Consider the following 18,649-nt stretch of genomic DNA (forward strand, 5'->3'; position numbering starts at 1 on the left):
AAATAAGGAGTACTTTCAACTTAATTAGAGAAAGAAATTGTTGGGTCACAAAAGGTGTCATGCTGACAGTCTCGCAGCCTTTCAGTAAATGCACTCACAGATCAATCACAATATGGACATTTGCAGAGCAAAGGAGTCACACAGCACTGTCATTTACAAATATCATCCACTTCCATCCCAAAGATGGCTTAATAGTACAGGTTAATCTATTGGGTTGGGGAGGGGGAAAGGGAAAGGAACTGCTTCCTCCCTTTTAAAGGTTCAGTTAAAATTTTTATGGTCATGGATTCAAGGTCACACGCTCAAACCAGTCCTTAAACTAACAAATATTTTATCTTGCTGTTATTTGTGGGTAACTTTTTTCATGGTTAAGTACATGATTTACAAATGCAATTAAGCGCAGCACCATCTCCAGTGGCCTGGCCAGCAGTTGTACCAAAAACTTTGTGAAAATAAAAACAGAGCTCCACAAAAAGACAAGTTAACCTAACCTCCTAAATTACCTCTGACAGTTAATTGCTTACTATCAAAGTTTTAACAAGCCTGAAATTACTTTATGCATCAAAATTAGAAATTACTGTGTTCCTCATTCCAGCAATTAATGAGGATAGATATATACCCACTATACACGGAGAAAATGGGGTGTGAAAAAGAAAGGTGAATTCTGAAGGGAGTTGGTTAATAAATTAAAAAACAGTAAACCAAAACATTTTTCACTTTAAAAAGTACAGAATGCAGGTCAGCTCATCTTCACAGCAAGAAAGCTTGATTAGGCATTTCCATACCTGAAATACGTCTGCTTTGTTCTTTAATAAAGTGATCTCCATCTGCTCATGCCCTTGGATTGTTTTTATTAGTTTTTTAGCAGTACAGCTGGCTGTGCTCAAGCCCTACATAACTCTGCATTTGCCTGTTCATAATTAACTAATTATGCTCTAATCAATAGTGTAGATACTGATTTTACAATGTAAATGAGATAAATGAGATAATGGCTGGGGTCAATCTCATTTTATTTACAAAGCCCAGCACACACATCCAATTTCATTACATTGCATCTACCTGCACAGGAGGGAGTCTTATCAGTTGGCCTGCAGAAGCCTTCCTGCAAGCACTGGGGAAAAGGACCTGTGCTTTTACAGAGGAACAGTGAATGCAAAGCCTGCTCGTCACTGGCATATTTGTAAGTCACTGGTTAATATCACTGAAAACCACAAAGAGCTGATTCAGCCGGAGCGAAGAAACCTATTTTGCATTCAGAAGACGGCACCACCCATCTATAGCTGTAGAAGTAATTACCTACATGTCCCTGAAACACAACATTAATAAGCTAATCTTTAAATACAACTTTCCAAATATGCTTCAGAGACTACAGAAAATCTCTCACTTATGTACACATCATTGCACACTGTCTGCAGTGTCATGCCAAAAGGTACCATGTTGAGCAAAATTAAAAATTGCAATATATATATATATTTATATATACACACACTACTCCCTATTCACCACAACAGCTTAGAAAGATTTACTTTAATGGAAAAAAAGATAAGACTTTGATACATATTGCCAAATCATCTTCACCATTAAAATTAGAGAACTTGTAATATAAGCCTTACTCTGGCAAACTTTGAAATAATTAGAACAAAACCAGAAGTAATCTAATTCAGAACTTTTAAACTCTCAGAACTGCAGTGGGATGGGTGTGCATTCACTCACCCGTTAGCTGGGGGGATGCAACACAATGGCTATTCCAGCATCTGTGTGGATTTAATTCTCGATATGCATCTTTCCGTGTTGCCTTGTTTTGGACCCCATTTCTGACTAAAGGCTCTTAACACCTGAGGAACAGGTGTTTCTTCTCAGGCACTGATCCCCTTTAACCCCTCAGTGTCCAAGTGCTGGGCCACTCTGAAACTGCAAGCAGCTGGAGATATATGTGGGGGTTCATTTGAAATTGCAGCACATTCTTGCATTCAGATGAACAACTTAACACCTAAGTCTAAGGCACTATCGTTATTTTGTTTCTTGTTAGTGGCTGCATGATAGATCCAATGGAAACGAGCATTTAAACATTCCCCCCCCAAAAAACCACAGAGAAAGCTGATGTAGTTCAAATGAATTCAAACGGCAGAAGCAAACTCACTGACTTTGGACTGGAGAAGGTGAGGAGTGCTCCTGTGGTGCCTTAATTGCAACCAGACCACAGAAGTGATAAATTACTGGTGAAAGAAATGAATACTATGGGATGGGTTATATCAGCAACTCTTAATGTCAAAGAAGGCACTGTCCTGTGACCTTATTTAAAGAATAAAATTAATTAAAGATCTAATGGTGAAATAACTGCATAATCATATATTTAGTGCGCTGTTATTAATGATGTCCAAAAAGTACATTTATTCTACTTACTGAGGGAGGAGCCCAAAACTATAGTACTTTTTCATTATGGAATATGTGGAAGAAATATTTTTCTTTTTAGCTTTCTCTTCTGACATCTCTTGGAACAAAGTAAAGATAAGTGAAGATATATCTTTGTATCTTACCCTGCCATTCTACACCAGAACCCTCCAATTTAGCCCCACAGATTCCAACAGAAATTGCTTTCATTTTGCTGTGATAAATCACAGGCTCAGCACAAACCAGAAGCGATGCAGTACTGTATTTGGGCTCTAATTTAAAATATAAGGTCTAGCTCCTTAGTAACTCCTGTTTTTAGGCAGAATACTGTCAAAAGAGAAAAACATACTAAGAATAAAATGGAAAAAGCTCGTTTTTCGCTTCCCAATATCTACACTTTCCTGGAAGTGGCATAACAACTAAGAATGGATGGTAAAGTAATCTTGGGAGTTTCTGTTCTACAGAACAGTTTTAAGAAACACAGCACTAGGATAATAGTCTTTACACATAGGTTAGCTAAGTTTTAGGTGACTTCACCATCAGGACCGTGACAGATTCCGGTACTAAAATTCTTATGTGACTGCACATGCATATAATACTGAATATAAATCAGGATATAGCCCAATTATATAGCCTCTTCAAACACAGGTACTGGATATCCTGAATGGCCCTCTATCTCCAAAGATGCTCAAAATTCAACTGCATGTAACTCTATGGAACTTGATCTAATTTCAAAGTTCAATCTTACTTTGCAGTCAGTCCTGCTTTGAGTGGCTGGCTGGAACAGATGTCCTCCAGAGGTTCCTTCCTACCTCCATCTTTCTGGGTTCTGATATTTTCGTTATTTTGATGTAAGTAAATGAAATACTCTTTCTGGGATGGATAAGATTACGGTATTACACAAGTAATTAAAAGCCACATTCAGATTTCTATTACGCCAGGTACAATGCAAGCATACAAAAGGAATTCCCTGACTTCCATAGTTTATAATGTTAGATGAGACAGTAGACTAGTACTCTCTTCTGTCATGCCTGGAAGAGAGGGGTGCATGGCTATTGCTGAAACGTGAGAGAATATACCAGACATAGGATGATTATTACATTCTGTTTTTTACATCTACCTATTACTCATGATGACAGTGTATGGGCAAGATGGACATATGTCCTGACAGAGCAGGATAAGCTTAATGTTCTTTAGCTAACAGTAGTTTTATGATAAAGTACCTATACGGTTTTGGATGTGGGAAACTGTACAGCCTCTAACTTACTCAAATTTCTGTCTAAACTCAAGTGCATTATTAAAATTACTGGTTTTTTCTCTTTAGTGTACAATAATTCTGAGGAAAAGCCTTCATTCACTCAGAGGATCTATGCTACACTTGCAGCATCTGCTACATGAAGTAAGTTTAAAAATCCTGTATGTAGCATGGATTTCTATTGCTTTGACCTCTAGGAAGTTCTACGTTAAAGCAAAAGGGTAAACAAAACATTTTACCTATAAATTCTAAAGCGAAAAAACAACTTTATGTAGCTTCTACTCCCCACCCCACCCAAGATGCTTATCATCATGTAACCTAAATATTGAATACTTAATTTTAACAAAACTGACAAATAGTGTCAATCCATTATGCCACAAATGAGCAAAAGAAAATAAACAATAATCTGGCAGACATTTGTGTAACTAAATTTATTATTCTAAACCCAAAACTGTCACTTCTCCTCCTTAATTCATGTTTTTTAATACTAAAACAAACAAACAACCCCCCCCAGATCCAAACACCTAACACTCATTATTTATGGATAAGGAAGAATCTGAACTGGCTGTCATTATGTGACGTTCCTATGCAATCCAGATCTTTTCTGAATGGTCTGCTAGTCATCTGTTTCATGAAATTTAGTTTGCATGTACACAATAAGAACACTATAAAGAAACTTTATTTTCTATATATATATTGTATGTGAACAGCTTCCTTTCAGCAAGAAGTATTCACTTCTGTCTGTCTCTCTCATAGTACTTCAAAACTATAAAACACATGGCTTTGATAAATTATTTTGCAAAATCCATTAAGGGCCCACATATATAAGGGGAATACACTGATGTAAACGCTATGTCAAATGTGTTTGCTTTCATTAATATTACACAGCTACTGTATAAAGCTTATATTTACAGTATTTTTAAGTTTAAATTAAGTATTTCTGTGAAGACAATGCCTCCAAGACATGTATTAAGATTATGCTACACAAATTACAGTCCCCCAAAAAGTCCAAAATATTTTCTTTCTTGGGAAAACCAGGAAATTCTGAAAGAACCAGGATAACCCCCTTGACAAACTGAAGAGTATAAAATTTAAGAAAGCTATTACCAAATGCTGCATTAGTTTTTTCTGAAGTACATTCTAGATGTAACACATGATTGCATCTATAGCGCCATTCTCAGGCATTCAGACTAATAACTATACTGAATGGTGTATTGTGAACTACTAGAGAAGTCCATTACGATTCTGAATCTTGCCTTCAAACTTCTTTCAAAAGGTGAAAAATCAAGTATTAACATCTGCCTTTCCAGAGAGAGGCACGTGACATAAGGATTCATACGGGGCAGGTGAGAGCCTGAACACTAAATTAATACCTGATGTCAAAAGTGCCAAGGAACAAAATCCTACAAAGAAGCTGTACTAGCAAAAAAGCATACAAAATACAGCAGGAAATCACCTTAGGCCAGGGGTCCTCAACTTTTTAACCAGGGGGCCGGCGCGCGGATGCAGTGGCAGGCAGCCATCTGCGGCTGCTTGGTTTCCCCCCCCCCAACCCCTGCCGAGGGGTTCTGTAAATACCGGGGGCCGGATTGAGGACCCTGGGGGGCCGTATCCAGGCCGCGGGCCGTAGTTTGAGGACCCCTGGCTTAGGGTATCAGACAAGCCCAAGAGAGTACCAACAAAACCAGTTTTTAACACACGTTAGTCTTCCCTTAAAATCATCCAAGAGCAGAGATTACTCAACTTTCCTAACAAACTTCTCTAGTGCTATCACTCTTGTTAGAAACAAACTTTCTGTTGCCTAACCCAAATCATCTTGCTACAATCTAGCTTATTTTTGGTCTGACTGGATTTGCAGAACAACTTTTTCCCCTCTTTGCAGCAACTTCTCTCTTCATCATCTGTGTATTAATTTAGGCTGTTTGAAGACAGATTCCCCAGTCTTCTCTAAATTAAAGAAATCCAACTATTTCAAGCTTTTTTGTTCATTTATGTCTCCTGTAGTCTTCTTATCATTCAGTTCAGTTTGCTTTGGACTTTCTCTATATTATTTCTCAACAAAGTGGACAGAATATGCTAGCTGAGGCTTTTCCAAAGGTGGGACACCAGTCTTCTGAATATTCAGGAGTACTTTCACGTGGTAAATGTAACACCTCTCTGTACGTCTCAGGTATGATCGGTTTGCGATCCAGAGTCTCCTATACCTTCTTTTGTGAAGTTATGTCTTCTAAATAGTTACTCTTTGTATCATAATCATGCACTAAACAGTGATATGCCTTTTCCATTACTGCACTGCATGTTTTTTCCATTACTGCACTGCATGCTTTTCTTAAAATTTCATTTTTAATTCTAACACTGTAGTCCCTCACATCATACTGGCATCACCTGCAAACGTAACCAAACATTTTATTCCGGCACCTAATACACAAAAATACAATACCTAATCCAGGAGAGTCCTGAGTGGAACCCAATGAGTGGAATATCATTTGACAGCGAGTCCATGGTAACTAGTCCACTTTTCTTATCAGCTACATATTTTATTGCAGCTTAATTAACAGAGTATTTCTCTAGCTTATTTAGCACAACGTCACACAACAGCAATATTTTAAAATTCTTTGTAAAGCCAAGCTATGCTACGTTTATCATTCTCTCCTACTCACCTAACCTGTGTGTGTTAGTTTAATAACTGATCATAAGTCACAGTAAACATTGCCTTTTTTTTTTACCCCCTAAACACAGCATGATGTACAGGCAAACACCTTTTTTTACCCCTCATAAGAACAGTGTTTGGATATAGCATTTTACTTTCAGAATTCTGGACAAGTGGATACTAAACTTGGTCTTTTCCTCCTAAAACAGATTAATGGACCTTAAAGATCAGATTCCTGCATTAATGTCTATTTCCTGGTGCAAATTTCTTTATTTTTAAGGTGTCTTTGTGTGCCCTGCCAATACAGAATGGTAAGCATTTATGATAGTTCAGACAAAAATCTTACTATGATTTCATCCCACCCCCTTTTTAAAACAAAACGACGTGTTAGACATCAGGTTAATTTTATTTAATATAATATCCAAACATGAAATGCCCTGGTAAGTTATGACTTGTAGATAAGTATACACAAATTTGTATATTTCTCCTATTACTTATTACAGCATTTAATTTCTTTCTTAAGTTTAAAAAATATTTTCAAATGGAAATGTGCCTTGATAAATGACAAAAACCACCATATCTCAAGAAATTCCAAGATTATATGCCATAAAGTTACAAGTGTGATTGCATTTGAGCAGAATTTTTCCAAGCAAGTTCAAGATGAAAACAATGAAGATGTCAACACACTGCTACTGTAGATTTAAGAACCGGATCAGTACCATTTGTAGATCAAAATACTATGTCTGCATATACCAGGATATATACGGACGAAGATGAAGATCTCAGCTGTCACGCTGTGTGATCATTTCTTCATTCCTTCCCCAATCTACGTAACAATTTCATATTTGTATTGTGAGGAGATAAGCTTGTCCTCAACACTGCCACAGAAGTAAGCCAAATAAAACAAATGTCTGCATATACTCAAATTTTTCTTTTTCTTAAAAATTTTTCAGAAAGCAATATAGGTATAGTATTCACTCAAGTGTCTGAAGTCAGAAACAATTAGTTCATACTAATAAGCATAAAATCAATTTTTCCGTGGCAAATCTATTCCTTCAGAATAGTAAGTCTCAAGTGTTTTACAGGTCTCATTATCACTGAACATTTCCCCCCTCCCCCCCTTAGGAAACAATCCTTTTTGCACTAAGGTCTATATACAACATGGTGTTCTTTATAGAGATGTTCTTATTAAACTGTGTATAGGTAGAGTGGCAGGTGGATGGCAAACCGTTGCTTATTTCATTCGGTATCACCATAGAGGAATGCACAATATTTAAGTCCCACAGGCTTCTGTCACTCTTCAGTGAATCCAAGCATTGTGTAACATCATTTGCCAACGGAAGCACAGGGGAAAAAGACATTACTTAATAGGACAATTCTGACAAGACATTTATCCGGGATTTTTCAACAATGCACATACGAAATGTTCCTGATTAGTGCAAAAAAAAAAATCAGGCAAATTAACTACCTTGTCAGTCCAAATAACAAACCAATCCATTACATTCTATCCAAGCCTGACAAGAAAACTCAACTTTTTGTCATAATAAGCTTATAGTAGAGACAAGGTAGCTGTTCTCCTTTACTTTAGGTACTCTATTGAGAGCTTTATCCACATTTAAAAATCATATTATAAAAGGTTTCCACGATTGCCTCCGAGGATGAGTTGTGGCAGAGTTGTGTCTCATGAAGGGTATCTACACAGTAAAGTGATAAGAAAAAAATATTAACATTGAAAGATCATAGCAACTCTGCTCTGTCTTATGAAACATTTTAATATCACACTAAATTCAAGCAATATGTATGCTCAGATCCAAATAGTTAAAGATACTCATACCAAACTTCCAAGTCTCTATGTGTTAAAATATTAAACTAAGTATAGCATCCTTTAAACTTGTTCTCGATACAGCTCAAAGAACAAAGGCCTAGAAAATTTTCTTCTTTTTTAATAATAAAAGCAACAATTTAATACAAGTAGGCTTGATCGTGAAGCTAGCATTTTCCTCAGATTTGAAACCCACACAAATGCAGCCATGGGACTGCCTACATGACAAGCACAAACAACATGTACTGTTGTGCTGTGTGTTACAACCTTAAAAAGATGCTTGTTTTATAGAACAGCATTTGAAAAAAAAGTAAATCTTAGGATTTGGGAAGCATTAAGTATGGGAGGGCTTTTTTCATAATGCAATGTAGTAATTCAGTACACAGAAAGCTTTAGTCACTTCTGAAACAATGTCTTTGAGGCAGTAATTCAAAAGTCTTCACAGCTTTTTTTCCTACTTGTACCTCCTGTCTTTTGACACTCTCATGACATACATACTATTCAAGGATGCTTTTTTTCCCCAAAATAAATACAATTTTAAAGTCTAGATTCCCTACATTTAAACTCTTCAAAACTACTTGAAATACAGTAAATTAATGTCACTGATAGCATTGTGAGATTTTAAGTAGAAAAAAATAATCCATGTTGTCTTTAAGCTGTGCTGGCATATCAAATACATATCAGGTTTTTTTTAAAAAAGACCTATTACATAAAGTCTCCACTGCATTTGTTTTGTTTTCTACTTTAAAATGTATTAAAGTAGAATTGTAAATAGAAACAAAATTTAAACTGCTGTCATACTTTCATAAAATAAAAAAAATAACAATCTGATGAACAGGAGCCATAGTGTTGCCCCACATACCAACAACAGTTCTTTGCAAACTATTTTTAATGTTGAGTCTAAGGATTTTGAGCCTAAGAATTAGAGGGACAAAAAGGAAGCAGTATATGCAAATCCACTGCAATTCTCACTTCATCTCTTACTCAGAACATGATTAGAATTTCAAATCACGTATCCTTAACCACAATAATACAGTCCATTTTTGAACTTTTTAAGAAAACCAAAGATAAGCTGAGCTGTTCAATAAACTACTTTTAATAATCAATCCCCTTCCCTTAGTGAGTGCAACTCGTTTTGTTCTGATCACCCGAGGGTGGGTGAGGTTGACATGGACACACAAATCAAGTGCTGAAACATCAAGGGTAGCATCAGCAAACAATTCGAGATAAGCTCAGGGTCTTTGTGCCACTTCTATCCTCTCAGCAACAGTATGAGTAGCTGGAACCGTACCATCAGAGTCAGATCATTAGAACGTGATGGGCTATGCCCTCTCTGGGCTAGCAAGGTTTGGACACGAATACAGTTATCCATACTTTCAATACAAGTTTTTATTTCTGCTTCTCAAAATGAGCTTTTGCATATATGTACACACATCTATGTATATGTACTTATAATTGTACTTAGAAATTTGTATTTATAAATGGTTTTATATTAAATTGGTATTTATGTAAAAATATGCTTTTATGTATGAAACAACCTGCACTATTGAAGTCATAAAATAGTAAGTTGCATTTTAACAATAAGCTCACAAATAAAAAAAAACCCAAAAAACCCAAAAAAGACAAACAAGGCTCACAGAGGAAACTTGTGACTACAGAGGAAAGCCATGATCCTGATTTTTTGTAGTACTTTAGGTAAGGCTCTAAGAACACAGGCATCCAGTAGGAAGCGTAAGTAACCAATACCTGCACTGGTAATTTCTATTTTATTTCCCTGTATTGCATTTTTCTTGATAATGTATCAAGAAATTTTAAAGATAATTTTTTTGATACATTAAAGGGAATATGCTTTTTAAATGGTTGGAATTTTTTTTCATTACTACTGTTTTTAAAATTTACCTTGACATAATTTATTTTACAAGAGTCATTTTACAAGGATTATCTTCACCCCTCTCTTCTCTGAAGCATTATTTAGTTAAGGAATCACTACTGACTGTTTAAACACAGTTCTAATTAGCAACAGATTGGTAAAAGACAAAAGAATATAAATGGATAAATAGAACAGGGTTTTTTAAGCTTTTAAACTTACAAACTCATCTGATAACTGACTATTGATTTCGGAGAACTACTTACTAAAATTTTTCCTGGGACCTCCCACACTGAAGACATTTTTCCTGTTCTATTCTCGGCTTTTGCTTTTCTCCCACCCCTACATAGCACTTCCCAACACTCTCTCATCCAAAGAACTGCTCCCATTCTTACACATCCACTCAAATTTCTACTGACTGAAGTACCCAGAGCTGCCTGCAACATCTGAAATTGCATTGTCAGCCTTAGATGGGAAAAGGATTTACTGATCACAAAAATCTGAAATGACAGTGAGCAAAACAGATTTGCTTTCCTTTCTCACCATCATTCTATCGATGGAACAAATATCAGATAGAAAAAAGCATCACGGGTAATGCTGTAATAGATGCTTTCAACAGGAAAGTTCTCAGTTACAGATTTGGTCCTTAGCTGTTCCCTCCCAGCTCTCTTCCATTCCAGGACAAAAATAGCTATGAAAGCACTTCCTCTCAAGTTTTGGTACAAAGGGAGAGAAACACATCAACTTCTCTCACCCTCCTCCCTGAACACATATGGCTGTAATCTGCTTCCTCAGTTAAGAAGATTTTATGTAATAGGAGTGTCTATGAATAAGTGCAAATTTCCTTTTCAGAGAAATTTAAAGCACAAGAAACCCCACAAATTATTTCAACATTTTCTACTGGAATTGCCAAAGGCCTTCTTCATTTGTGTAACAGTTACCGAAAGTGCAAAATGCAGCCAAACATAATGCTTATGTTAGCAGGATTGGTCATTGTTCTTTTTTAGCCATTTTAACACTTGCTTTCATGAGGTTAAACACTTGTTGTGAGAACAATGTTTCTGGCGGCTAAATGGGCATAAGTGAGATACATTTGCAACCATAATGTAAGCTCAGTTTGTCTTCTAAGGTCTGAAGGTAGGAAGATGCTTCAGCATATCTTACCAATTCTGAAACATTAGAACTCTCCCACCAGGGTAGGTTTGTCAAGCCTGAAAAGGTATTTGGGAAAAACTTTAATGAGGTAAGATGGTAATGAAAGAGAGGGAAAATGGAGCTATTTAATTACAGATGAAGTGCTGACAAAGACCAATTTCAGAAGGCAAGGAACCGTATCTGCAGTAAACACTAAACCATCTGAAGGTGACGTACATAATATATATTTTTAAAACTCAGGCTGCTCAAGATACACCTCTTGGTCCCAGGAATTAATGTGTACCCACAGCTCCATTAAGTGGATAAGAGTTACAGAGCTCTTTAGTAGGGGGAAAAAAACCCAGACCCCCAAAACAATTATGAGCAATGTGTCTTCTAGACACTGTTAATTACTTCCATCCTTCTCAGTATTGATCAAGTTATAAATATTAATAAACACTTCTTGAATGGTTACAGGTTTCTATTTGCTAATATACACACTGATTAGCCTGTTAAAAAGTTATCTGCAGGACAAAACATCACAGAACCAGAGGTACCACTGGAATAGAAAAGCCCTGCTTCATTTTAATAACTGGCACACCAGAGCATAAACAGCAACAATTAAGTCACTGCACAAATGTGTTGACTGAGGTAAACAAATAAGACTAACAGTAGTCTAGATTTACAGAATTCCGTTCTCCAAGTACTACTATGCCCACTTCAGAACAAGAAGACATTTTCAAACTATTTCAAAGCCTAGAAGAAATGACATATCCTATACAAAAGATTAAATAAAATACTGGTATCACATACGTGAAATGGTTTCATTAAGTGTCATTTTCCTTCATTCTGCACTGTCTTTGTGAATACATGCTTCTGAGAACCCATGAAAAAAATTTAGTCAATACACTCAATACTCTACATGAAACCCAGCTTTCTCTTTTAAGAGACTGCCTTTACAGACCTTGTCACAACAAGGTCCTTGATGTTATCGAAGCAATTTCAAGATACTTTAATCATTGGCAAAACTCAGTAACCTGACAAGAGAAATTTGGGCCAGGAAGATTTCAGTAACTTGAAAGGAAGGTTATTGACTGATGTAATTTCATTTGGATGTGACTGAATCCAATTGATCTGGTTTTTGCAATGCATATCTTCCCTCTGCAGCTGTCTCTATCTGATTCAGTGTGCAAGTGCAAGGAGTGACTATCCCTTTCCACTTAAAGCAAAACTGTTCCTTCCTCCTGCTATTCTGAACGAGCACAAGGAAAGCATTTTCAAATTTAATCTCTGTATTCACTGTAACAAAAAATACACTCAACTGAATGCCAACCCATGAATTCAACCAATCTTGTGACTGTTAGCGTACTCATTATGGAGTTAGAAAAACAGGTCGTAGAACATAATTATTATTACGTTTATTATTAATAACAAAAAATGCTGCATTAGGGCTTGTATAACACAAGGTCACATGACAGTACAAAACTAATTTTCAATCCCAACTGCACAATATCACGTAATCTACACTGTAACAGAGTGTACTTATTTACAGTTGAGTACTTAGATGAGTCTGAAAGAAGAAAAACCCTGCTTGCTACACAATGAGCATAATAAATTTATAAACACGGATATGATGATGTCTGTATCTTTCCATACAAGTCTGGTTTACAATAGTTTTAACAGAAAAGATGTGTACCAGCAGGAGCGTCACAAATTTAATTTCAAGCAGCATAAACTTTAAAGAAAAAAACCTTGGCATAGTTGGGGTGTTAAAAAAGCCTCGAAAGGAAATGAGTGGGCCACCATCCCTGCTCCTTTTCATGTAGGTTGCTGTACTAACAACATCGGACACTTCATTTACATTTCAGCAGAATTAAGGGGAACACTGACACTGATGTGCACCTCAAACTCCAACTGATTTACATGTATCAGTGTATTCTTTAACAAAGATATTTTCAAATTCAAATTTCAAAATTCAGTACGACTGCTTCAACTTGAGTCACTTTGTCTCTCATTCAGGAAGTGATCTTTTTCAGATACTTGGATAACTGAATATTGATGAATAATGTAATCAGCATTACAAGATAAATGATAGCTGAATCAGGATGTGGCATCATGTAGCTGGAAGGTCAACTTTTTTAAGATTACAAAATAGATTTTCATGAAAGGTCTCTCAGTTTAATGAATGAATGACTAGTAACTGGAATATAAAACCTAAATGTAAGGCCTAACTGCTGCCTGAAAAAAGCCATTGCTTCACAAAGAAGCTTTTTGTGAAGATGCAAAAAAGAAATGAAGCCTGCAGTTTCAACGTAAACCAGAATTTTATACTTAAAAAAAAATAATTAGCACACTAAACTGCTTTTCACTCTCCTGTTTAAATGACTAAAAGTCATCCTTAGCATAGTGTGATGCAGGGCAAATTTATCAATGGAACATTAGTAGAAATAAGCCAAAAGTCAGCAAGACAAAATACAACTAAAATTGACCTCAAACAGTGCAGTTCAGCAGCGTAATGCACCATCTCCAGTGTAATGCCTTTACCACATGCTTAGTTTTTCTCAGTTTGTACACTACTTTGGTTTTGAAAGCAAACAGGTGGGAAGTCTTATTAAATGCACATCTATCCTGACAGCAAAGTTACACAATATGTTCAATTATTTCACCCAACAAGACGGATTTAACATGCAAAAATGTCAAAGTAACAAAAGAAAAAGGGAAAGACAATATAAGCACAGAAATCAAAAAAGCTATTTTATCTACAGAAGTATACAACAATTTAAGGACAGAATATTTTGATTTTGAATTATGTAAAAGCTGGTCTTTTAAAGAAAAACTTCATTCTTCTTAACTGAAATGTCATTTTGAAAATACTTCTGAAACTCTACATAAGTATACATATGATCTGAAAAGTAAAACTTTGCCTTGCAAAAAAGCCACACGGTATTTCCTCACACAGACTGGGGTTTATTTCCCCGTTGTTTTTGTTTCTATTTCATGTAGGTGGAATGCTGCGAGACAAAAAATTAGGAAAACACTTTCACTGCAGAACTAAGCTGGCATTTACTCACCCAGCCTTAGTCTTAGGCTGTCTGTGCACACAAAACATGCTTGACCAACTAAACATGACTAGCTGGCTCGAAGACAAAACCGTGAGCTTTCCTCTGATAACCTAACAATGAAAATGGAGCTACAAATCAACTGCTGGTCAGTGCCTTCCCAACTTCTTGTATCATAGAAGATGATACAAGTTCTGCTGCAATTCATTTTTTTAGGTCTGATCTATATACTTCAAAGTTTTAAGAGTTCTGAGGTATCTATAGTGACAGGAACGTCCAGGCTGCTCCAAAGCAGCATGCACCCCAGACATGCCTGTAGAAATACCTGCAGAGACATCAAAACCCAGCCCTCAGCAGCAGCCTCTTCGCCTGCCTGTTCCCAAAGCAGCCTAAAAGGGCTTTGGATTCTGTTGAGGAAAACAATTACACGGTATCTTCCCAGTAAAACTGTCTCTTCCATCAACTGTGTGTAATTAAAACTTTATCAGTAAAGTCAGTCAACGGCACGAACTCAATAAAAATATTCTACCTATCATACAATTTCTTTTCATTATGGGTACTGTCTGTCACTGTAATTGTTTCTGTTACTGTGAGAACTGTGTACTCCTTAAGTACTATATAAATATATTAACATACTATTAATCTTTCAGATCAAACCTTTTATTGGAAATAAAAATCTAAACTTCTTTCGAATACAGAACTGGCATTGACTGCTCATTATTATGATATACTGTGAGAAATATTTTAATTATGAGAAATAGTTTAATTAGCACAGTTATATAATACAATAGACTGTAAGATTCACTTGATATTAAAAAAATTAATAGAGGAGTCTTTTTTAATCAAAAAATGGTGGGATGTAAAGTTTTTCCATTACAGTATGTTAAATAAAGTCTAAAGCTATTGTTGTTGTTACTACTATTATTACTACTCTTTGTTTTTTACAAGGAAGTAGATGAAGTCATTTTTGTGGGCTGGCTCTTTATCCCTGAGGACAGGTGAGTTCTGACAGGAAAATCTCAATTTCACCCCAGTGTCTTTTTTTTGTCTTTTTTTTTAAACACTTCACCATCACCAGCAGGTTCTAAAGGAGCTGCAAAGTCACTGGTCCGCATGGTTTTCATACTCCCGTTAATGAAAATGCAGGGCTAAGCCACTAAGTTAGCCATCAGTTATTGATGGTTTATTGATATCTACGAAGCATTTAGAACCTTCCGTGTGACTTCAATATGTTAAAATCTAAGAATGACTGAGTGCTACAAAACCAGCCAGAGTAGGAACTCTGGTCTCCCATTCAGCTGCTCTGCCAAGCATACCTCTAATAATAAGCATGTGATGTCTTGCTATATGTAACAGGCTTCATGTAACTGTATTAGTCTGCTCAGTCTAACACAGACTCAGGGCTAACAGATGGGTATTTTTTCTTCCCTTTTAATGCAATCTCTTCTTCAAGACATTTATAGGGGTTTTTTTCCTCCCAAAACTCCCACTCCTGGAAACCTTAACACTGCAATGGTTCTACTGTGAGCCATACAAGCCTCTACAGCATCATGTGGAACCTCTTTACCAAGCTGCTGTATATCATAGCCCAGGTCAAAATCTGTGGTACAATTACTGCTATGACTGAGAAACGCAGAAATAAATTAAGATTAGGTTTTATTTATAGTTTAGATTGAGAAGATTAATGGCACTACTGAAACTTTATTGCTTATTGGAACATTGTGTTCAGAGAACAAAGAGAGGTGTAATAAGTACAGTCGCTTATCACTGCTACAGTTTAAAAATTACAGAAGAATGTACTACTGCTTCATAACGAAGACTGCAAAAAGCTGTATGACGGCTTTGGAAGAGGAAACCTTGGCCTGTCAAAGGAACTGCTAGGCAGAATCCTGCAGGTGGCTATCATGAAAGGGAAGGTTATCAAATGTGAGAGGTATGATTTTTAAAAGAAAATTTACTCAGAGCTCAGAGGAACATATCATCCCATTGTACAGGACACAACAAATCCAGCAGAAGGTCTGTTTGGTAAAGCAAGAAGTTTCTTACTGAATTAAATATACAAAATGATTGATGGTAAAATTCAGAAGGCAGACGTCAGACAGATCCAATGAGAAACAGGAAGTAATTTCACAAGAATGTTAGCAGTGAAAGGAAGTTCACAGAAAATATGTATTGGATTTCAACTGATAACACAGAAGGAGCTGATGTACTTGATGCCTTTGTGTTCAATGCCTCAGTCTGCACAGTGAACACTTGCTCTCAGGCTTCCATGCCTACCAGCATGAGATGGGAAAAAGGACAGCCAACAGCAGGAAGGAAAGCAACAAGTCAGAGTCTACTCTATTTGAATATATTCCAATCCATGGGGATTATCCGATGGTTCTGAAAGGGGTGCTTGTTACTTCTGCCAGGGTCCTGTGTAAGATCCAAGAAATATCTTGACAACCAAGGCAGCTCAACAACTGAACAATGCCAAGACAAGCCCATCTTAGTGCATTAAGACATGCCCGTTAAAAAAAAAAGGTAGCAAGTAGGACCTAGGAAATCACAGGCTAGCCAGCCTCACCCCTGCCCCAGGCACGATCAAGGGGAATGTCCTCTCAGTAACCATTTTCAAACACATGAAGGACAAGAAAGTAACCCAGAGCACTCAGCAAAGATTTAGCAAGAGTAGACAAGTTGGTCTTGTTTGAAATTACCATGATGAAATGACTGGCTATGTGAAACAGAGAAGAGCAGCGGTGGTAACATACCAAACTGTATTCAGCATAAGGCTTTTCAAACAGTCCCGTGCAGCATTCTCCTTACCAAGTGAAGTACAAGGCTGGATGAATGGGTTGGTTAAAAGCCAGCTGGACTCAAAGAGCAGCAGACAACAGACTGAGATCTAGATGGTGTCCAACAACAGCCGAAGTACCACAAGAGGTGATTTTGGGGCTACTAAAGTTTATAAAAAATCATCATAATGAGACAAAATTCACGCTCTACAACTTTCAGAGTGACACTAGGTTAGAAAGGGTGCCTGACACATTGAACAGTACAACTCCAATCCAAAATTTGCTTGAGAAAGTTGAGGACTAGCCCACCAGAGAATCATGGAGTTCATCACAAAGAAGAGTGAAATTTTGTATGGAGGGGGGATAACTCCATCAGTGCAGACCGAGAAGCAACTGGCCAAGTTCCTCTTGGCTCTGCTTAAAAGACTTGGGGGTTAAAACGAATGTGAAACTTCGTATGACTGAATGAAGGCAGGACTGGCAAATCAAGGGAGGCTGTTATTCCTCTCTCCTCAGAGCTAATGACACTGTGCTTAAAGCCCCACAGCCTGTTTCAGGCCACCAAATTCAAGAGATGAGAAAAAAAGTCCGCTTCACAGCCAGCGTATAGCCTGTAAGGGAGGCTGAGCAAGTTGGCCTCATTTAGTCTGGGAAACAGGACGCCACGGGGCGAGGTGAGGGACTGAGCCACACCAGCAGCACAGCCAAACTGCTCACTCATGACCGGTGACATCCCATGGGCTCACAGCCACCACCTGCAGCTTGGCAGGCTCAGAGGGGACGTGAGCAGGTGCTTCTTCATTACAATGAGTAATGCAGTGTGTTCAGTGGCTACGCAGGACTCAGCTGTATGTGAACAGTCAAGTAAGAAGATATGATAATTTGTTCTTGATAGTTTAAAAGCTTACATTCCAGGTACTAGAAATCCCTACATCAGCCATTATTTTTAAGTATTGCTGAATCCTATGATCAGGATGGCAAGCAGCTATGTTGAAAAAAAACCTGCAATGTCCAGTGCCTGGGTCAGTAGTGGATTTCTGTCAGTTACAAGGAAGAGGAAATTTGCTTCCCAGCTCTCCTACAGACAGCATCTGACTGTTCACATGCCAATACCCAATTTCTAAGTAGTGTCCAAGACTAATTTATAATCAATTTTGTTCTGCACAGATAGTAAAACATTGTGCCCCTGACACCATCCTAAAATTCAATGGTATTTGTCACAATAAAGGCCCTCTTCTTTAACTGAAACATGATTTTGTATTCAACTGAAACCTAGACACTATAAACATTTCACCAAGTAAAAGTCAGGAAAGGTTATGTGGGTAAGTTTTATATCTGTTAGCATATCTAAAGCATATCTGTAACCATCAAAAAAAAAAAAAAAACCAACAGAAAACTAGTATTATTCATGGATATTTACAGCTTTGCAATAAAAAACTTTACACATGAAATGGCCTAAGTAAAAAGTTCCCAGATGAGTTTACAAACAAAATATAAAGTCAGAGAAGTACAGAAAATGTAATGCATTCACTTGCACAGACCATCATTTGTTTTAAAGCCAGAAAGTTTTTCAAACTGATTGATAGATATAGAAAGGCTGGAAATAAATGTTTCAAAATATATTTGCTTAAGTTACAAAGCAAACATTTCATATATTCCATTATAATTTCATAATTAATTTTCAGTCTTCATTT

The 18,649-nt window shown here is 36.9% G+C and overlaps 1 protein-coding gene across 13 annotated transcripts in view; it reads right to left on the reverse strand.

Annotated features, from left to right (window-relative positions):
• The window catches only part of PHF14 (PHD finger protein 14), a 165,982-nt gene that overhangs the window by 59,153 nt on the left and 88,180 nt on the right, over window positions 1-18,649 (reverse strand). The window contains exons 17-18 of one of the 13 annotated variants that reach the window (XM_040589131.1): window positions 11,150-11,196; window positions 6,684-7,990 (exon numbers count right to left, since the gene is read on the reverse strand). The exons of 11 other annotated variants lie outside the window; for them this stretch is intronic. In XM_040589131.1, the coding sequence (XP_040445065.1) occupies window positions 11,163-11,196 (34 nt within the window). In that variant the 3' untranslated portion in view covers window positions 6,684-7,990; window positions 11,150-11,162. Of the gene's footprint in view, window positions 1-6,683; window positions 7,991-11,149; window positions 11,197-18,649 lie in introns of those variants that run through there. One more of the 13 variants, XM_040589132.1, reaches the window with a different exon arrangement.

This window comes from Falco naumanni, chromosome 4, assembly GCF_017639655.2.
Source record: "Falco naumanni isolate bFalNau1 chromosome 4, bFalNau1.pat, whole genome shotgun sequence".
NCBI classification, from domain to species: domain Eukaryota; kingdom Metazoa; phylum Chordata; class Aves; order Falconiformes; family Falconidae; genus Falco; species Falco naumanni.